At 48.8% G+C, this 21,462-nt stretch overlaps 2 protein-coding genes across 6 annotated transcripts in view; one reads left to right on the top strand and one right to left on the bottom strand.

The window, feature by feature from the left end:
- Aagab (alpha and gamma adaptin binding protein) overlaps positions 1-11,022 on the top strand; it is a 42,049-nt gene extending 31,027 nt beyond the window's left edge. The window contains exons 6-10 of one of the 2 annotated variants that reach the window (XM_041679852.1): positions 5,746-5,828; positions 6,475-6,571; positions 8,109-8,213; positions 8,647-8,696; positions 9,300-11,022. In XM_041679852.1, coding sequence (XP_041535786.1) covers positions 5,746-5,828; positions 6,475-6,571; positions 8,109-8,213; positions 8,647-8,696; positions 9,300-9,377 — 413 coding nt within the window. In that variant the 3' untranslated portion in view covers positions 9,378-11,022. Of the gene's footprint in view, positions 1-5,745; positions 5,829-6,471; positions 6,572-8,108; positions 8,214-8,646; positions 8,697-9,299 lie in introns of both variants that reach the window. The other variant, XM_041679851.1, reaches the window with a different exon arrangement.
- A 4,912-nt stretch (positions 11,023-15,934) lies between these two features.
- Positions 15,935-21,462, bottom strand: part of Smad3 (SMAD family member 3) — a 110,013-nt gene continuing 104,485 nt past the window's right edge. For 3 of the 4 annotated variants that reach the window (XM_041679488.1, XM_041679490.1, XM_041679489.1), the window contains exon 9: positions 15,935-19,790. In XM_041679488.1, the coding sequence (XP_041535422.1) occupies positions 19,667-19,790 (124 nt within the window). In that variant the 3' untranslated portion in view covers positions 15,935-19,666. The remainder of the gene's footprint in view (positions 19,791-21,462) is intronic. The other variant, XR_005976710.1, reaches the window with a different exon arrangement.

The following is a 21,462-nucleotide window of genomic DNA, read 5'->3' as shown; positions in this document are numbered from 1 at the left end:
GTCATAACTTTGGGACTATGTGCAGGAGTGGGAGGACATTCGGCACAGCACTCACTAGTGTCTGCTGCTGTCGTTTCTTTCCTGATACATAGCTCTCTACAGTGCACATACTGTTCATGAGGAGGAGAGCAAGAAAAACGTCATCTCACTTTCCCTCTGTGTCACCGGCCGAGCAGAGGAGCATGTTCCTGGATCTAGCACAAGTGGAGCCACGTGCTGTGCTGAGTCTAAGTGAGCCTAAGTAAGCATTGCTGTAATAGCATATTCACGACTTCAAGCAGTGGGCGAGTTAGAGAGAATAAATAAGGGTTTGGTTTTGTGGTGTTTTTCTATTTGTTTGTTTGTTCATTTTAATGTGCATGGTTGTTTTGCCTACATGCATGTCTATGTGCCATGTGGGTACAGAGCCCACAGAGGCCAGAAGATGGCAAAGATCCCCTGGGACTAGAGTTACAGATGACTGCGAATTACCATTAGGTGCTGAGAATTAAATCCCAGTCCTCTGGACCAGCAGCCAGTGCTCTTAACCACTGAACCATCTCCCCCACAATGTTTTTTGGTTTTTGTTTGTTTGTTTGTTTTGTTTTGTTTTTGGTATCTGACCAGAAAGACTTGGAATATTCTATAATAACATAGGGTCCTTTTCCTGGTTACTGGTGACATCATTTGTGACTTTCTTTTTTTTTTTTATTTTCCGTTTATTTATTTATTAAAGATTTCTGTCTCTTCCCCGCCACCGCCTCCCATTTCCCTCCCCCTCCCCCAATCAAGTTCCCCTCCCTTGTCAGCCCATAGAGCTATTAGGGTTCCCTGCCCTGTGGGAAGCCCAAGGACCACCCACCTCCATCCAGGTCTAGTAAGGTGAGCATCCAAACTGCCTAGGCTCCCACAAAGCCAGTACGTGCAGTAGGATCGAAAACCCATTGCCATTGTTCTTGAGTTCTCAGTAGTCCTCATTGTCCGTTATGTTCAGCGAGTCCGGTTTTATCCCAGGTTTTTTCAGACCCTGGCCAGCTGGCCTTGGTGAGTTCCCAATAGAACATCCCCACTGTCTCAGTGTGTGGGTGCACCCCTCGCGGTCCTGAGTTCCATGCTCGTGCTCTCTCTCCTTCTGCTCCTGATTTGGACCTTGAGGTTTCTGTCCAGTGCTCCAAATTGGGTCTCTGTCTCCTTCATCGCCTGATGAAGGTTAATATTCAGGAGGATGCCTATATGTTTTTCTTTGGGTTCTCCTTATTTAGCTTCTCTAGGATCACTAATTATAGGCTCAATGTCATTTTTTTATGGCTAGAAACCAATTATGAGTGAGTACATCCCATGTTCCTCTTTTTGGGTCTGGCTTACCTCACTCAGGATAGTGTTTTCTATTTCCATCCATTTGCATGCAACATTTGTGACTTTCCTAAAGGTTGTGTAGCTCAGGTGGTCTGTCATGGTTTAAGATTATCAAGCAGTTGCAACTTCTCTATGAACTTTTAGAAGGCCTTGCTGTGATTGTAATGAACCTGGGCCTGGTTATTATCATTTACCGTGTGAGGAGAGAAGACCAGGCTCACACGAAAAGGAAGATATTTTGTGCAAAGAGAAACAGAATGTAAGAACAGTGAGAACACCTTAAAATGCAGAGAATACTTGAACCTGCTGAGCTGATGCCAAATAGTTGCTGCTTTCAAGAAATAAAAACTGAAAAGTGAACACAGAAAATGTCTGACAGGGCACGGGGATTGGGGGTGTGACCAAGGAGATTCCTAACATTTGAAGAGTCTACGTTAGTAACAAATTGTGCTTGTTTGTACTTTCCATGGATGGCATGGGCATCTTCCCTCTGTAATGGAATGGAGTCAGGTGTTTTGGGGATGAATTTAGTACACAGTGGTCCCTCATTACCCATGGCTACTTGCAACAAACTACCCCAGAGGTTTTAGAAGTGAGTAGCTCTTCTTTTCCATTTGTGTCTTTTCTGGATGACAAGGTGGCATGTGTACCATCCTTCTCCTCTGCTGGAGGACGTGGCTGTCCTTTGGAGCAGCCCGTCCCTCACGTTGCCACTGCCCAGCAGTTACTGAATGGCCATTCTGCCAGGTTACTGCTTAGGTTCTTCATGCCTATGTTCACATGATCTTTACTTTGTTAATAACGGCTTCAGAGGCAGTGCTAGTGATACTGGTTGTCTAGGCAACTGGCATGAGCTGCAGGGAAGCCATCCAGGAATTCCTAGAGGATCTTCTCAACACTGTCACTAGAGGAGTGAGTTCAGTACATGGAGATATTTGGGGAGAGAGCCACTTTTCCTGCAGAACTCTTTTTAAAGGTGTATTTGATTAATTTTTTTATGTGTATGTGTTTAGGATTTAGTATATGTATATATACCATGTGCATGCAGTGCCCACAGAAGTCAGAAGAGGATGCCAGATCCCTGACCTGGATTTCACAAAGGGTTGCGAGCCACCATGTGATTGCTGGGAACCAAACTGCAGTCTTTCACAAGAGCAGCCAGTACTCTTAGCTGCTGAGCCATCTCTCCAGCTCTTCAGAGAACTTTTATTATTTTAGTATTCTGCTTAAAATACTTGTTGTATTGTAGTAATTGTCTTAACTGTGTCTAACTTATAAATTAAACCTTTTGTATATGTGTGCTGAGTGTCTGTAACTGAAATGCTTAGGACTCAGTTTCGCAGGTTTTGTGACTTTCTGCATTTTGAAATAGTTGGCACATATGTGTGCAGGCCATTCATGCTGTTTGTCCGTGTCTTCTTATACCGTATGCGTATGGTCTGGAGGTCGTTCGGAACAGTGTTGATAAAGCGCCTGGGCTGGCTGCAGAGAGGTTTCCTTGGAGGCACTGCGCTGGTGCTCAGACGGTTTTGGGGTTTGGAGCATTTTGCATTTCTAAATTGCTTAACTTGTTTGGGGAAACAGTATGGAGAGGATTTAGTCCCATAGCTGTAAGCATCTGGTGTTCTTGGTTCCTTGCTGGGCAGGGGTGGGGTGGGAAGAGGAGAGGGTTCCTTCTTATGCTGGGCAGGGGTGGGGTGGGAAGAGGAGAGGGTTCCTTCTTATGCTTCCTGACGGATTTCTTTTTATAAAAACTTGCCCCTCCCACACCCCTGAAGTTCTAGAAGAATCAGATGAAGAAGTACCTTGATTCGTTCCTTCCTAGTTCAGTGTCTTTGTGCTGTCAGTGAAGCCACAGATGCTAGAACTAGTCTGAGCAGCAGAAGGGAAAGGCCCTCTCAGTAGGAGTACTATTCCCATGCTAGAAACCTGGTGGGGGGGGGGGGGGCGGATAGTTACTAGCAAATAAGAGAAGATTTATATAATTCTTTTCCATGAGTTTAGCTTGCAGTGGGTGCACGTGGGCAGAAGTGTGAAGAACACCAAAGCAGAAAAGTCAGTGTATCCAAGCCTTTGGAGCAACGCTCCATGCAGGCACTCTGCTTTGAATAAACAAACGTGGATTCCTTTCTCAATTGTATAAATGTATGTGTCTCTGATTTCCTTAAAATGTAAGCAGGGGACACAGTGAGCCCTCCGATGAGCTGACTGATCCTCCATTGTTTATCAGAAAGCACTGACACAACTCCCTCCAGCTTATTCTAAACTCTTGGCTCATTCTGAACTTTTTAAGGTTTTGAAATACTAGGATTTTAAATATATATAATATATATGTGTGTGTGTGTGTATGTGTATAAACCTGTTTTAAAAAAATAAGTACGGAAGCACAGTGAATTCCAAGGCGCATGAGGACAGGGTGCAGACAATCCCTCTCAGTCACTGGATTCTGGTGACCAGCAGACCAAGGCGGGGGTGGAGGGGAGGTAGTTGGTTGTCTAGGTAACATGGGTGGAGCCATGAGTGAAAGCTAGAGTTTTGATGCTAAGCTCCGCCCCTTCCCAGTGTTCTTTTCTCACAGCTTTATCTGTTAACATCAGAGCACTGAGCATTCATTATTTTGCTGGTTTTAAAATCGTGGCCAAATACACATAAGGTAAAACAGTCAAAATTTTAAAAAGGGATGGACATAGAAAAACCAATCAAAAGTACCCAGAGGTTTATATTGGGTTGTCCGTTGCAGCTCCTCTGCCTGGCTCCTGGAAGGAGCCACTGTAAGAAGAGAGACACTGGTCGAAGATGCGCCAAGCCGAGCTCATATTATGTTCTTGCATGAGTGGCAGCCTGCCAAGTTTAGGGAATGCCAGGCTGTAGAGTTGGGATATGAGAGACCTCTGAATTAGATTTGAAAATTACCCAAAGTCCAAGTGATGTCCAGTAATGAAGGGAGGGCGCTTGTGTTTGCTGTAGAGAATCTGCCGTTCATCCTAGCCACCCGGCATGTAAGTGCTCATGTGTCACTGACCAGTCCTGCATACCCACAGCTCAGAGAGAGAGCTACCTGCCCTCTGGCTTTGAAACCTTTACAGGAAGTTTGCAGGCCGCAGTCCTGCAAGCCAGAGAAAGCTCAGTTCCTGTCTGATCCTGAGTTGAGAGGAGTGGTTGAGCCTCAGAGGCCTTAAGTCTGGGGCTAGTTTTAGTATATGTTCTAGGTGATTCTTGGATCAGTTCCAGATGCTCTGCCCCAGACCTGTCTTCGCTGTGACACAAACACCGTGGGAACCTTGAGTGCAGGTGGCTCCACAGTAGCAAGATGACAGCTGCATTAACCATCATGCCCCTTTACCCAATAGTAATGCTTTCAATCAAGCTGACTTATAAAATGTTCCTGACTTTAATCAACAGCATCTGTTAAAACACTGGTGTCGTAACTTAGAGATGGAGCCATGGAATGGCATTTGTGTGTAATAGCCTACTAGTTTGCCACGTTGGCCAGTATTTTGTTATGTAAAACAAACTCAGATCGAGAGAGTATGTGTGCCAGTCAGCTTTGTCACTGTTATAATAAAATGCCTGAGATAATCAGCTTACATGGCTGAACTTACTTTGATCCAGGGTTTCAGTCCACACTTGATCAGCCTTGTCTCCTTGGCCCTGTCACCCCACAGTACAACACGGTAGGTTTGTGTGGTAAAGATGACTATTACCTCATGGTGGCCAGGAAGCAAAAAAAGAGGCCCACTCCCAGTGTCCCCTTCAAGGACATGACCCAATCACCTTACTTCCTCCAAGTATGTTCTGCCACCTCCTTGAACACACAGGCCTTCAGGGTACATTTCAGATCCAAACTCTCTCTCTCCCTCTCTCCCTCTCCCTCCTTCCCCCCCCCCCTCTCCCTCTTTCCCTCTCCCTCTCTCTCCCTCTCTCTCTCCCTGTTTCTTCCTCTCTCTCTCTCTCTCTCTCTCTCCCCCTCTCTCCCTCTCTCCCCCTCTCTCTCCCTGTTTCTTCCTCTCTCTCTCTCTCCCCCTTCTCTCTCTCTCTCCCTTTCCCTCTCCCCCCTCCCTCTTTCCCTCTCTCCCTCTCTCTCTCTCTCCCTCTCTCTCCCCCTGTTTCTTTCTCTCTCTCTCTCTCTCTCTCTCTCTCCCCCCTCCCTCTTTCTCTCTCTTTTATTTTTACAAGACAGACTTTCTCGTAGCCTTGCTTGTCTTGGAACTCACCTTTGTAGACCAGGCTGGCCTCGAACTCACAGAGATCCACCTGCCTCTGCCTCCTAAGTGCTAGGATTAAAGGCGGGCGCCACCACTGCCTGACTAGACCAGCAGGGTGAGAGGTGGGATTTAGCAGAGTGAACCTTTGCTTGTCACTTCACAGTGTGAAGCCTAAGCAACAGCACTCTTGATGTCTTCTCTTCAGACAGGAGCCAAGGCTTCAGCCTCCTCAACTCGCTGGCTGGAGCAAACCGCAGCATTGGATCAGCAGAGAGCTGTCACTCAGAGGTAAAGAATTTTCTGGGTCTTTTCTCCTCTTTGACTTTAATATCTTTGTTATTATGGATCTCTACAGCCTTCATTTATTTAGTTTCTATTTAGGAGGCAGCAGAGGAGAATTCAGCAGCCGTTGTGTCCGGCCCCTGTTGAGGGGGGAGGCTCGTCCAGCCCCCACGGCAGGCTCTCCCTCAGGGATAGCAGGGAGAGTTTTTGCTAGAGCACTTTTCAAGTCTACAAGGGTTTCCTTGCAGCGTAATATTACTTTCAGATCTTTACGTAGAAAATAAAAGTGAGTCTTTTTCAGTACTTCTTTACCAAGGTCCCAAGTCAACCCTGAGTGAACTGACAGACAGTTTACGCCTGTCCTCAGTAGCTCCATTCTGAGGTCCCTGGGTCAGTCAGCCCATAACATGGATCTTGAATGAGGCAAACCAAACATGTGTTAGTAGCCTGTAGTAACATTTCCCAGTTGTTCCTTGAGGGAAATAACAGCTGGGACAGTGACTTTGCAGCCTTGTGTTTGAATGTGACCTCGTTCCTATTGTCTCCTCCTTCATGTTCTGCTTTAGCTGGGGATGGGAAGAGTGAGTTCTTGGATTTTTCACTGAAATAGCTTACTGTTAAATTGTTGCTTCTGTGTATTTCCCCTCAGCAGCAGGCCCGGTTGCCAGCAGCTGAGAGGATAGAGTCCCTTCCGGGGCATCGTGGCGGTGCATGTGGCTCAGCAGGTGCACAGGTTGACAGCATTGTGGGTAAGTTCCTTCATGAGCTCCCTAGAGGTGACAGGCACCAACCAGGACAGAAAACACTGAGGGGAGAACTGACTTTAAACATGGAGGAGAAAATGAACACGAACGGCACACCCACTAGACTGGTCCACTCAGTTAGCTCCTCTTGCTTTCATTCCCATTCTGACATTCAAATGACTGTGAAGGACACCTGTGGCCTCTGTGCCCTAAGACTAGTATTCCCCATCCTCACCTTCAGGACTGTGGGCGGAGCCTCACTGACAGTGCCTTCAGGACTGTGGGCGGAGCCTCACTATCAGTGTCTTCCCCTCAACTCCCCAGCAGTATCTTCTGGTTTCCCTCCTGCATGCCTTTGCAAGGTTGCTCTCCTTTCCCCAAACTGTAAATACTACTTTCTTCAGTGCACCATCTAAATTCCTCTTTTTAACATATTTTTAAAGCACAAAGTGACTCTGTCCTTGTCTCTAGCTCAGTTACCATCTCTGTGCACAGATAAATCAGAAATGTCATCTTTGGCCTCGTGCACCAACAACCACTGAACTAAAACACACTCTGACCCCAGATGCACTTGACAAATTGGGTGACAGTGTGATAAGTGAAAAGGTTTATAAATCACCATCCCTGCCGTCAAAGAGTTTATTGATGGAGGAGGGTCATCTTTCTATCTGTTGTTTCATTGGTTGAGTAATAAAGAAACTGCTTGGCCTCTGATAGGACAGAAAATTAGGTAGGCGGAGTAGACAGAACAGAATGCTGGGAGAAAGAAGCTGAGTCAGGTCAGTCGCCATGGTTCTCCCACTCCAGACAGACGCAGGTTAAGATCTTCCCTGGTAAGCCAGCTCATGGGCTACACAGATTATTAGAAATGGGTTAGATCAATATGTAAGAGCTAGCCAATAAGAGACTGGAACTAGTGGGCCAAGTAGTGTTTAAAAGAATACAGTTTCTGTGTAATTATTTCGGGTATAAAGCTAGCCGTGCAGGCGGCCGGGTGCCAGGAACGTAGCCCGCTGCTCACACTTCAACAGTTTATGAACAGGTGTGTATAGAGATAGAACTTGTTACAGTCAAGGTTGTGGGCATTGGACCACCATGTAATTGGGTTCAGGTCAAGGCTGTACCTCTAGTGGTGATACAGCCTCATAGATGATTTCGCCTCAGTGGTCTGAGTTTCTGCCTCTGGCAAGCAGGAGTAAGCAGTCTGCCCTCCAGGGCTATTGGTAAGTGGAAGTACATCCTGGTAAGTTAAAGTCCTCCATTTTGATGAAGGTATAGCTCAGTGTATAGTTCAGTGGAAGAGTGCTTCCCTAGCATGTGCAAGGCTCTGGGTTTGATCCCTGGTGCTAAACGGGAGCAGTGTCCTCCACCTCCTCACAGTGCGGTGAGACTGGAAAGGGGGCCCCCCCGGCAGCCCAGCGGGCTCCGCTGTACAATCTGTGAAGCTGGCACCATGTGCCAGCGCTCTGCTGTTGCCCATGCTCACGAGGGTATGCTGACGGTACCGAGCACATAAGTCATGTGTGGCCAACTCTGATTTCAGACCCCATGTTAGACTTGGATATTCAAGAATTAGCGAGTCTTACCACTGGAGGAGGAGATCTGGAGAACTTCGAGAGGCTCTTCTCAAAGTTGAAGGAAATGAAAGGTAATTGTCTTGTGTGTCCCAATCCTTTCATGCCGATGCTTTTCTAGTTTATGTGGTAGCATCTCACTCTGTAATGACTAGATTGGATTCTGAGTTCTGGGCTTGAGAAATTTAGCTGCTTACGAGATTGGACCATTTTATTGGTAAAAATTCCCGGGGGAAAAATTTCCTGTCTTAATTCACTTTCCTTTCTTCTTAAGTGTCTCTCTTTTCTTCAGTGAGTCTCATTATCACAGCATCTGTCAAATTCCCACCAAGTCACTCACATCCCATCTGGAAAATTTGGGAGACTCAAGCTTTCTAATGGCTGTAATGACTGTATCATGAGCATATGTCTTAGAATCCCATCTACCCTCTTCGAGTGTTAGCACACCCATGCACTCCAGATTCTCCTGCTATTAGACAAATTTCTCAAGATCTATTTTCCCCCTAGACAAGGCTGCGACACTTCCTCATGAGCAAAGAAAGTTGCACGCAGAAAAGGTAAGAAGACACAGCAGGTGTTTCTCATCTACAAAAGGTCTTAACTGTGCCGTGAGCAGTGCCACGGGGCCTCTGTGAGTGTTGCACTGGGTATTGTAGCCAACTGGATATTTATTTGTACAATAGTAACACAGTTGCTACAGTCAAACTGAGATATCTTTAGTATATGTTACATGACATGGAGCCTTCCCCAAGACTCGGGATACTTGCCTTCCTATTAGGCCAGAAAACTCCTAGCTGTTTTGTTTTGTTATTACCAAAGCAACACATGTTTTTGGCAGGAAACTGACATGATTCGGGACATCTCATTATATGAACTGTGTCATCATTTATTTGCCCAGCTCCGTTCCAGACGTTGAGGCCAACTGTGTGCTCATGTTGTTGCTTCTGTCAGTAATGAAGTTGGGTTTATCCCCACCCTTCACATTCATGTACAGCCCTGATCGCAGGCTTAGCCCGGGTCTAGCACAGAAGTCTGGGTCAAAGGCTGCCCAGGGATTTTATTGTGTGCTGCTGGAGACCTCAGCCTGGTCGGGTGTGGCCTGTGAGGTGGGCTGAAGGTCAGCTGCTAGCCTGAAACGTGTCCCGTGCTTCACTCCATAGGTGGCCAAAGCCTTCTGGATGGCCATAGGAGGAGACCGAGACGAGATCGAAAGCCTTTCTTCAGACGAAGAGCACTAAATTCTTCCTGCTGGGTTTGCCTGGCACTGATGCCAGCACTGTGCACTCAAAGTGCTTCCCTGCTCAACCCGGTTCTGCTCCGCCAAGATTGCCATCATCATGCTGGCCGCTTGACTGTTTGGGGTTCCTTTAGGTGGGCTTTTAGGAAGGAAATAGGGAGACATCTTTGTTCCTGGGTCATAAGTGAATGAGGAGTGAAATGACAGTATCGACATCTTCAGATCTACATCTTCGGATCTCTATTCTTCGTTTTAAGAACCAGGGTAGAATGAGTCTTAGAGGTCTGTACAGGAGAGCCAGGTGTCAGCACACTGTGATCCCAGCACCTGGGGGTCAGAGGCCAACTTGGGCTCCATAAGGAGGCCTGCTTCTTTGCTGAATCGCCAGCATTCACACTGGCTGAAGGTCGGGAGTCTGTGCTGTTTCCTGTGTACTTCCCCTGGTCCCCACTAAGAGCCAGGCTCTGAGCTAAGGTGGATGTTGTTGAGAAAAAAACGGAGGCAGCTATAGATCTAGTGTGCGCCCGGTGGGTGGGGGGACAAGTGGCTCTGGGTTTGTCTCTAAGCAAGCCCTTATGGACATTTGAAGTTCAGTATCTGAGTTCCTGCCACAAAGAAGTAAAAGTCAGATGTCTGTGTATAAGAAACAAGCAAAGGTTTCCTTCTCTGGGGGTGGGGGGTGGGGTGGGTAAAACACCCCTCTCCCCAGCTGCAGGACAAGGGCCCTTAGTGCAGCACGGTGCTGGTTCTGAACACACTGCTGACATGCGGGCAACAGTGCACTCTGACCAAGTGCTGTTCCTGGATATTTGAGATTTCAGAGCTGTGCTATCACACTTGATGCTCTGAAAGCAAGACAAGTGCTCCTTCTTTCTGTTTGGAAGCCAGAGATTACTGTCAAAGCACTTGAATGGAGCAGTGGGGGAAGGTGAGCCGTTAAACAGTCCTGAGCCACCACCATGGTTTGCTCCGGGGCTGTGGGCTCCTCTGCACCCCTCCAGGGCCCAGCCCCTTCTCCTTTATTGTACTTGAGTGCATCAGTGCCAGGGAAGCACAAGGCAACGTTTTAAAGAAGAGAGCAAAGTACAGCAAACAAAGAGCCTTATTCCATCACAGACTTTTGGGGAGGAGTTTCTGAGCAGGTGCAGCCTGTGATAGATGGTGCCCATCATGGGCTGAGAGCTGGTCCTGATTTAGCATGGGAAACATGGGTGGGTCACAAACAGAAACAAAGCTCGCCTTCCCTGAGTTACAGGACTTAAAACAGATGGTTGGCCAGGCCAGAACCATCACAGGGAGGAGACAGCATCTCAGTGATGGTAGCAATCCAGCAAACAGTGGGTGCTGGCTTGCTCTGAGTCCCTGTGCCTACCCCCTACACCGATCTTGTAATCTTTGAGCTTGGGTTTACACCCTCCCTTCAGTAGGACTGAAACTTTGAAGTGAGTGTGTTAGCCTTTGGTTAAGAAGGAAAATTAGGGAAGTTGACTCTGAGTTGCCAGGAAGGCAGAACATGTTTTTCTTAAAACATGGAAGATTTTAGAAAATTTGTTAGGCTACATGATTAAGTAGACTAGAAAACGCTGTATTTGATTTTGCTGACTAAACAAAGCCAGGTAATTAAAAGATGGTTTATTTATAAAGTCTCTAATGTGTATTGTTATGTTTGGGGAAGCCTGGTGTCCTCTGTAGTAGGCACACAAAGTGTCTAAAGAGTTTTGTCAGTTATGTTTTAGAGTCTGCCTGTGTGTGATGTCTGCTCCTGCTTCTGAGACCTCAGCTGATCGTCAGGGATATTGGCACTTTGTAGGGACGCTGAGGGTCAGAGCTGCTGCTGTTCTAACAGGTGCTATCTTCTGATACGCCCCGTGCATGTAACTTAGATCTCCAGAGTGCGCTGGGGGTGAGAGACTGGCTTCCTGTCTTAACGCTGCTGCATTTCTAGGACAGCGCTGGGTACATAGTAGGCCCACATTTTTTTGGCAGGTACGGTTTGCCTGTTAGAAATGACCACAGAGTTTGATGAGCCATGAGTTCTGGAAACTAGAGAGAGACAAGAGTCAAATTTTTCTTCTCTGAGACAATCATGTTATGTAATAATTTCAAAGTGATGAAGGCATGGCTATTTTTGTAATTTTAAAATATGGCAGAGTATGAGAAGGTTGACAGAACCAACTGGCTTGCTCTCTATTTATAGAACTTGGCCACATCTGATCCAGAGAGACTGCAGATTGGGGGAAGCTGGGCTCATTTAGATGGTTGAGTAATGTAGGATGTGGCACAGGGATCATAGAGTACCAGGCCTTTTTGGGAACCGTTCATACATGAGGAAGGTATGTGCCCAGTGTCATCCCCCCACTGTGGCAGCTGGGGGAAAACATCTTTGCCATGCTTTGTCATGTTCCTTGGGACCATCTTTTTAAAGTTTATTTTTATTTTGTGGGTAAAGATGCTCTGCCGTTTTGCCTGCATGTATGTCTGTATTCTGTATACTACAGGTATACAGTACCTGTGGAGGCCAGAAGGGTGCAATGGACCATCTGGGACTGGACTTACAGATGGCTATGATCTGCCACGTGGGTGCTAGGAACAGAAGCCAGGTCCTCTGGAAGGGGAGCCAGTGCTCTTGGAATGGTCTCCGAACAATGACCATTGAGAGAACATGAGGTATGCCTCTTTCCTGCTGTGGCATGCTGTAGCAAGCAGGAGGATCATGGTGGAAGGGTAAGATGTGGGCTCTGAGGACTATTTTGAGCATGGGTGTTGGCTACTACAAACTAAATTTAACGTATCTAGAATGGTCAGGGGTTCTGGCTCACTAGTGCTCTGCTTGAAGGAGAGCTTAAGCAAGTGTTCTGATGACCCAGATTTGCTTGTCACACACCCATCAACTAGTGTTAGATCATTATCAGATAGTACCAGAGTGCAAAGGGAGAGAAAATGCGAATGCCTTCTCCAGTGTGCTGAACCGGGGATGGGCCCGAGGGCTGCTCAGTCTCTGCACAGCTCGGCTGGTGTCTGCTCAGTGACCCACCCCACACCTCTGGAACACACACTCTGAGTCTTGTGTTTCCCGCATCTGCTCTGTGTTTTTACTAGGAGTAAAGCAGGTTCCAGTGTCAAGAGAAGTATCTTGCTTGGTTCTGGATGGATTGTTCCTCTGATAGTGGGATGAACAGTTAACAAAAGAACCAGTGGCAGTCATGTGCACCTTTCTTTAGAATGTTAGGGAGCCCCATTCCTGTGTCCAACTGACTGAATGGTTCTACACCCCCCATCCCCGCCTTTTTAAGAAAAGAACAGATTCAAAACCTGGCCTTAAAATTATTACTGTATCTTTGGAACACAAGCTTGCTTGTGTTTTGTCATGGTGGTGGTCTGAAAACCTTTGTATGGGGTTACCTTTTGTTGTGTGTTCATGTGGGTGTTGCTTTGTGTATGTCAGAGGACAGCTTGAAGGAGTTTGCTTTTTCCTTCCACCATCTGGGTTCTTGAGATGTGGACTTGTCAGGCTTAACAGCAAACACCTTGACCTACTGAGCCATCCTGCCAGCCTTTTTTTTGTTTTGTTTTTTGGGTTTTTTGTTTGTTTTTGAGATGGAATTTCGCCATGTGGCTCAGACTGGCCTTGCTTCAGGCTCCTGAGAGCTGGGATGACAAGTGTGCAGACCCACGTGTGCACTGTCGGTGGCTCACATACCCCTTCCCTTGCCACCAAGAACCTGAGCAGCAGAGGTCAGCTTGCTAACCAGAATCCTCCCTGCCGAGCTTGTGAAAGTGGCGGCCATCATGGCTTTTGTGCTTCTGTTACCAGCCAGGTGGCTTTTGTGCTACAGAGATGTGGGCTCATTAATGCTCAGGTGCTGTGCTTTATGAAGGTAAATGTTGGTGGGAAGAGACATTGATTCAGCCTCAAGTTCAAGGACGTGGACTGTATCAATGGCCCATCCCTGGAAATCTCCAGGCATTCATCATTAGCACAGTTTGGTGGCCTCAAACTTGTCTTTCTGCCCTGCTGAGGCCGAAACAAAGACTTGGGAACCAGCCACCATGGGCTGTGACTGCTGGTGCCAGAACCAGAATGAGCAAGGACGAGGAGGAGTCGGTACTGAGAATGAAGTTTCTTTTCTCCTGGTGCCCAGAGGCAAGCAAGACGAGGTCACAGATGACAGAAGGCCAAGCAGAATGGGAAGAGGTTGGTTGCAGGCAGCCTACACTGCAGTCATTTCCAAACACGGGCCCATTCAGAACCACCTGAGAGGTTCCACCCTGTTCCCGGTGAAGCTGGTGTGTGGTGGGACCTGAAAAGCCTCATTTTTAGCATCTTAGGTGATACTGACACTCCTGGAGCATACTTTGAGAATCAGGTAAGTAATGCTGGACTCCAGCTAAAAGGAATAACGAATTTGGGCACATAGGTAAGTAAGAACATAAAGATTCTTCCGGTAAGTCATGGCATGAATAGAGGTATAGAAATGAGAGCCCAAACAAGCATGCTGGCAAGTCCCAGGGCAGTCCCATCAGAAAAATGCTGGTGGCAGAGAAGAGTCCGCCTGTACCAGAAGGACTGAGATGCCACAGGCTGCAGGCAGAAAGGGCCTCTCACCACGGGTGTACTCCAAGAAGGCTGGCAGCAACCTTGTGCACAGGTACCTAATCAGCTGCGTGGAGGGGGAGTCTGGCTGAGCAGACTCAGACTGTGACTAAGGGTTGTTGCTGTAGACAGATACGGGATAGTAGTCCTTGTGTCACAAGTGTGCTCCTGAATTAAAGGGACACAAATTAGAGTTGTGGGACAGCTGTAATAGCCAGTGACCCGGAACTGGATTTTGGGTTACACAAAAGACTCACACCGAAGTAGCACAGTGGAAAGATGCAGAAGGCACAGCACTGAGGCAAAACCCAGAGCCCTGGGTACACATACCCAGCCACAGGAAGCCAGGGACGGAAGGATACTGCATAGCCCTGCTCGCAGGGGACTTGGCACTTGCCGAGGGGTGACAGGCACAGGTAACACACTGCGGAGGAGCCTGGTGACAGAGATCCTGAAAGGCTTCCTGGAGGAGAGCTGAGCTGAGCTGCAAGGCACAGGCACAGCAGGCTGGCCTGTGTGGGTCAGAGGAGCTGCAGTCAGACAGAGGTAGACGGTATGGGGAGGAGGAGCAGCACAGGCAGGCGTGGAGACAGGGTGAGGCCATAGGCCCCACCACTGCTGCACTGGAGTTAGAGCAAGGAGTGGAGAGCTGGGCAGGAACAAAGGTCAAGTATCATAGAATGACCTTAGAATTTGCCGTGGGCAATGTTGGTTTGGGTTTGAAATGCTGGCCCTTAAAGAGCCGTGTGTTAAAGGCTGTAGGGCACTGTTGGGAACTGGAGGGATATTTGAGGTAGGCCTGACCGCACAGTCATGGAGGCCATGCCCTTGCTCTCTCTTTGCCGCCTTCCATTACAGGCCCACAACAGCAGGGACAAATGACTGTGGGCTGAAAGGTCCGAGACCATGAGCCAAAATGGTGTCACTACTAAGATTATTCTCTCAGGCATTTCATTACAGGACAGTTCTAACATAGGCTGTGTGGATTGTTAGAGCAGACTGGAAACCGCAACAGTCAGGGTGCTGGGGCGGGGTCCAGATCTAGGAGAAGCTGGCATGTAGGGCGGTGGGAGCAGGGGCTGAGCAGGAACTGGGAAGACTCGAGAGCAGATGGAGGTGGGAAGCCCAAAACAATAACTTTTGCCATACAGTTTACAGGGTGATGGTCTGCAATGATCATTTTGTAAATCTGTCTTCTGAATTGTGAGCATGAACAATTGATGGACCAGCAGACCTCTGTCCCCAAGTTGGAAGCTCAGGGCTGATACAGGAGACGCTAGCATTTATGTGGCTGGAAACCCTGAGGCTTGGTGAACTCCTGGAAGATCGTCAAAAGCACACACATAGTCTGGGAACACCCGAGAACAAAGGAGATGCAAGCTCAGGAAAAAGGCAGATCCAAGGAGAACTAGGAAGGCTCAGGGGGCAGGGCCTTTGCAAAGGGGAGGGTTGTTCAACTGTAGCCTCAGCAAGTAGGTGAGGGATGGGGCAAAGAAACACAAGGAGCTGCTGAGGGGCTGAAGGATGGGGAAGGTATTTTGGTACATCTCCTGAAGCCTCAGTCGGGACAGAAGCTGACGTCTCGTTCTTGTTTTGAATTTAGGATTCAGAGTGACATCTCGGGAGTTACAGGGTTCCTTGTAATTCTTTTTTTTTTTTTTTTTTGGTTTTTCGAGACAGGGTTTCTCTGTAGCTTTGGAGCCTGTCCCGGAACTAGCTCTTGTAGATCAGGCTGGCCTTGAACTCACAGAGATCTGCCTGCCTCTGCCTCCTGAGAGTCTTGTAATTCTTGTGTGTCTCTGTGAGGATATAGAGGCATGAGGGACACAGCGACACTATGGCAGAGGACAGCCTGGGGAGGCCCAGCAGAAGCAGTGGCAGGGCTGGAGGCTGGGGTAGTAGCCCGCAGTCACTTGCCAAATGCCTTGGTGTAGAGGGGGAATAGACAGCAGCAGGAATAAGACTACTCTCCTGCCCCAGGAGCTTTACAGTGAAAAGTTTATTAGAAGGGCGCTTATAAGAAGAGGGGACACGGCTCTTTAACATTGGGGTACAATGCTGTAAGATACAAAAGTTAGAAAAATCTAAAACACTATAAATACATGCTTTTTACAAAGATACTAAAGGCCCGGATGGCTGAATAGTGACAGCGATCTCAGCCTCCAGGCATCCCCACACGAGAGTCCACACCAGCCCACCTGCCCTGGCAACAGCAAAGGCTTCTGGGATAAAGATGGCTCCAATTTCTATGTGAAGTTTTCAGCGCAGAGGACGTGCTCGCTCTCGAGGGCCTGGGCTTGACTAGAGCGGCCTGTTCGTGCATGCCATCACTTGTTGACCCAGTCTGGTCTGACGTTTGTGGATCAGGAGCCAAAAAAGCCATTGCAGCCTCCATCCGTGTTCAGGGCTGGCTGTGTTCCAGCTCTGCCCGTCGCTGTCCTGGGGGGGAGAGCTTCACAACAGTCTTTAAGAAATTAAATACCTATCCATCTGAATGGCTTTAAAGACTTGTTACATAAATATGCAGACAGCAGAATGCTAAACATCACTTTTGTCTTAACACAAGCCAGCTGCAGGGGCTGTTTCGAAGGTGATAGCCATGCATCAACATGTTCCTCTCCGTCCAGTACCCTGTCAGCAATGCACACCTTCATGTTTGACCCGCATCCTGGTGTGTGGCTTCCTGCCCACTTGGGAAGTTGCTGAAAAGAGGCCAAGTGATTGGAACACTGACCACTCATGAGAAATACGAGTGCGCTCCAACCAGGCTCCGGCTAATGTAAAGGCACAAACATCTAGCCACTTAGTCACACAGTGAGAAATACAGTGCAGCGCTGTGGCTGTGGCCCTCCTGGTGCAGGCGCCTTTCCAGCCTCTCAGGGACTTAGCCTCAAGCTGCCATTTCTGATTTTTTTCTAAGAATGAAGTCGGATATTTGCCTCTGCCCCAGACAACTCAGGCACATGTGTGACCACACACACTACTTAAAGAAAACCTTTCTGTGGTCAGAGTGAAGACATCAAGCCCTGGAATATATCCCGTCTCTGAGAAGCAAGTAGGAGAAGAGCAAGGCCACAGCACCCTGAAGCACCGCAGCTCATTTCAATACATTAACGGGTAGGCAAAGAATCACTGACAGTAAAAATAAATACAGCACACTCTCAGGACAGTGGAGAAGTCTGCCAGCAGCCTTGCCCTCCCTATGTTCTTCCTAAGAGAGTCCCTGCTGTGCACTCCAGGCTTTTCTCGAGATGCCAGGTCTTCCACAGGCCTCCTGGCAGGTGGCCAGCTGCAATGACATGCCGGCACAGGCCTGTAATCCGCACGGCTGGGCTACCTGCACACGCACCGAGTGAAGTTGGAGGAGCAGGATACAGTTAGCTCCCTGGGCTGCTGAAGAAGAGGATCTCTGCCCAGCGCCAGCCATGGGGTCAGTGTCAGCAGAAACCCGAGGCTGGCACAGCACATGCGGTTAGGGCACCTGAAGGAACCACACTTCAAAGGCCACAGCAGCCAGCTGCACTGCTTTCCTCTTGACTTCCAGCTGTCCTTTAGAAGTAGAAGTGCTGTCCGTACGAGACAAGATGGAAAGCTAACTTGGGAGGACACTTAGATTACTCGTACCCAAAGGACCTGTATTCTCCACGATGGAGTGGCATTTTCTAGATTCCAAAGCCTTTTATTTTCCAGGATGCAAAGAGTACTTGCCTAGAATTTCCTTGTACATCCTATAGCGACTGGCCAATAAAGCAAGGAGGCCAAGGAAGTAACGTTTGGCAAGAAGAGAAAAAGAAAAAGATACTCTCAACTTTGTGCCTCCCAGGAGCAGCAGAGTAGCCGTCCGCTGAGCACTGCAGGCTCCCGTGCATTTCCAGATACAGAGCAGGCTATGGATGGCACCATTCGTGCTGCGTGGAGCTCTTCTCTGGCCAGGCACCTAGGGGATGAGATGGGAGCCCCTAGGGAACTGGGCAGCAAGTAGACAAGACAGGTCCCCATGAACCACCGCCTATGGCTTCAGTAGGAGCCATCAGAACATCCTTGTGCTGGGCCTGACTCAGAGCTTGGGTGACATGCAGGCAGTTCCAAGGACTTCCTGTGTCTGAAGCAGCAGTCCACAGACCATCTCAAGCCTGGCACAGTGTTCACACCCACTGTCTATGCCCTCTCAGGAGAGGAGGCATTCAGGACTGCCTTTGGGTTCTGTAGCAGCAGCCTGCGGAGGAGGTGTCTGAAGGAGGCTTGGGGAACAGCGTGCCTACTGGAAACATCTTGCCCAGAGCTTCAGAGGCCAAAAGAGTCTGCAGGAGAGACATCAGAATGTGCCCCAGAGTCTCTGAAGCATCAGAAGATTGGTCACATTGGAGGGAGCACTTTCTTCCCTTCTGGAACAAGACAGGACTTCCACAGGAAATCCATACGAAAACGTGGATGGTCATTTCACAACAGAAGCAGCAGCCAAGAAGAAAGTACCAATTGCAGGTAGCGATCCTGTGTGCTGTGTTCTACAAAAGCAGGGAAAGGGACTCTTTTTCCAGTTGAAGTAATTTATACTCATTTTCTCTGTCATTGCCACTGGGAACGGTGCTCACTGCACAATATCACTGCAGCAGTTTTCGGTGACAGTCCTTTACCAAAGCTGGGGAATCTTACATCCTAGAGTGAAGGTGACAGGCCTCTCTGTGCCAAGCCTGCAATTTCCCAAGGTGTAAAATAATTGTAATAGCCCTTTTTCATCTGCCCCTGTCGGATTGCCTGGGGATGTCTTACCTTCTGGTGAATTGGCTTCTGTAAATCTCAGCTTCCAAACCTCAGGGCAAGCAGCAGTTGGTGGGTCCGCTCTGGTCTTCCAGCCAATGTACACACACTGCATTGTCTTTATAAAACAGAAGACATTGCAAAGAGCCTGTGCTAGGTGACTTCATTAATGCAACTGGCTCCGTAAACCAGCACACCATATGCATCCGAATACAGTGCCAGCTTTCAGAGACACATTCAGTGTGGTGCCACCTCGCTTGGCCATGCTCCACCACTGCCCTCTCTGCTTTCTGGGAACACTTGGACAACATCCGTATCTGAGAGCACTGTGACAACAACAACTATACATCCCATCCACGCAGAGCTTCAGCAGGTCCTTCCGAGGGAGAAAGGACAATGAAGAAATGGCTCTCACCAGCTTTACCCACTGGCATGTTCCAATCTGCATTCTGGGGGCGGGGAGAGTGCCACTGTAGGCCATCCGGTTCACCAGGCACACTCTCTGTGTGGAAGTGATGGCACAGGGCATGCTCCATTGTAGTTTTTATCCACGGATTCCGAAAGCCAGGATGCTCTTCCAAAGGTACACTCCAGCCCTTGAGAAAGGCACTTCCCTCTTTGACAGTCACATCCCAGCTCTCTGACATTGAACAGGAGTCAGATGGCGACACACCACCTGCTAGCTCAAGCCACCAGATCAGGAGCCACGATTTGGGCTTCAAACTGGGGCACATATATGCAGACACAGCTGTTCATAAAATCATCCCTGGGAATTTTTTTTTTGTTTGTTTTTTTTGTGGTTTCAGAAACAGGTTGGTGCCTTAGTTGAGAGAAATTTGTTGTCTTCTTTGACAAAAACAAGTTGGATGGAGTTCTCTTCCAAGGCCATTTTCCCCAAGCCCACCCTCCCCCACCCACTCCCTCCACTCCCAGTATCTCTAAGACACACTGGAACAGCGGATACTGGGGGAGCCCATCTGGGTGAGGACCTTGTCTAGCCACTGCAAGGGCCCATTCAGGTGCAGCTCGATCCAACAGGGAGTACTGGTCACTGTCTGTCTTCTGTAGAGAGAGGGAAGAGATGGGAGACTTTAAAATATCCAGAAGGACACATGTAAGTCAGGACACTGCTTTTTGCCACCTCAAGCCAGAGATCTCTTCATGCTAGATAATGCCAAGAGGTGTACCAATAATGCAGCCGAGGAGGGCTTTGAGTCAGGTTCTGCTGGAGGGAGAGGATCTCAGAGTTAAAGGAGGACTGTGACAGGCCCCCATGTATGGCCTGCCTGAATGAAGGTCTCCTTGGCTCCCAGCTCTGCCCCTGGGTAGGTACCTGCAGCCCCTCCCCAAATCTGGGCCAGCCCCACAGTTGTCACGCCTGTCTGTCTGATGGAGGGTGTTTTCACAAAGTGCTGACAGCCCACATGCTCAGGCCCCAGTGTGCCGCTATAATCCCATCTACAGCTTATTTTGGAAAATCTTACCAGCAGAGCTAGCCGGGGAACAATTACTGGAAAAACCAAGGCACACCACACATTTCTTTTCCTCCAGAGCACTTTGTCTAAATTCAGACTACTTGGTGACGCAGCTCGCAGGCAAGCTCCCAGAAGCCTCCAGTGAGCAAAGGCTATCTGCTGTGGCCACATGCGGGTGCCAGCTGGAGGTGAGGACTGGGATGCAGGCCCACTTACAGCTGCTTTAGAAAACCGGCCTGAAACCTTACTCTGTTTGGCCCACAATGCAGGAGGGCATGTCTGTTCTGGGAAGGGGCCGCACCCGCCACTCAGCTGCTGTGCCGTGCTGCCAGGCGGCAGTGACGCAGCGAGCTGTGTAGGACGGGGTGTGCTGGCATGGTACCCTGCATAGTGATACAGTGCCCTAGAGAGGGGCTTCTGCCAGCACATCCAGGGCCACTATCCTGAGAGTCCCCCTCCTCTTTGATCATCAAGTGCTTCGTCTGAATACTTAGGGAGAGTCCACTAAGCCTGGGGTGTCTGCCTGAAGACCGTGGGCCTCCCCAGTTCTCTGCCTTGGGGGATTTTGCTCTAAAGAATTAGTTTTCTAACCTTTCACTCGCATTTCCTAAATGATGTAAATCCTGGACTAAAAGGTTGGCTCAGGCAGTTCTCCAGCCAGACCTCTGGGCCGGGTCATCAGAACATGGCTGGAAGTTCTTCCACAGTCTAACCGTTTGGGTTCTTGCTTGGTTGCCCTCCCTGGGTTTCAGATTAAAGGGCCCAAAGTGCTTGGCTCACTGGCACCATGAGGCATCCCCGGAAGAACAGCAGCTCTGAGAGCTAAACAGAGAAGGTGGATTTGACCTCCATCCTCTGCTGGGAGTCCGACTTTCCATAAGTCACGCTCATCGGGATTTCATTACGCACGGTGGCCCGGAGCCAGCATCGAAATGGGTTTGGCCAGGGTGCAGAATGACTGCAAAACAACTGATTCCAAACATCTGGAAAAATGAAGAGAAGGGGCGAGGAACTAGCAAGGCGCTGGCTGCAGCTGATGTGTGGGTACCTCTGTGTCTGTCTGCTTTGGGAGCTGGGAAGGAGGCATGGAACAGAAGGGCATGTGGCCCTGCCTCCGAGAATGCTCCTGTCCACTATGGGGAAAGGAGACTAGATTCTCATTAGCCCAAGTCTAGACGGTCTGAGGGCCTCGTGAGTAGACCAGGTAGGCCTGCCTGTTACTGGTGCCATGTTTTAAGTGCTAACTGGAATGTTTTTTT

Source organism: Microtus oregoni, unplaced genomic scaffold (assembly GCF_018167655.1).
Source record: "Microtus oregoni isolate MIOR12 unplaced genomic scaffold, Mior012 000032F_ref0000030, whole genome shotgun sequence".
Classification (NCBI taxonomy): domain Eukaryota; kingdom Metazoa; phylum Chordata; class Mammalia; order Rodentia; family Cricetidae; genus Microtus; species Microtus oregoni.
This window is presented reverse-complemented; position numbering and strand designations above follow the sequence as displayed.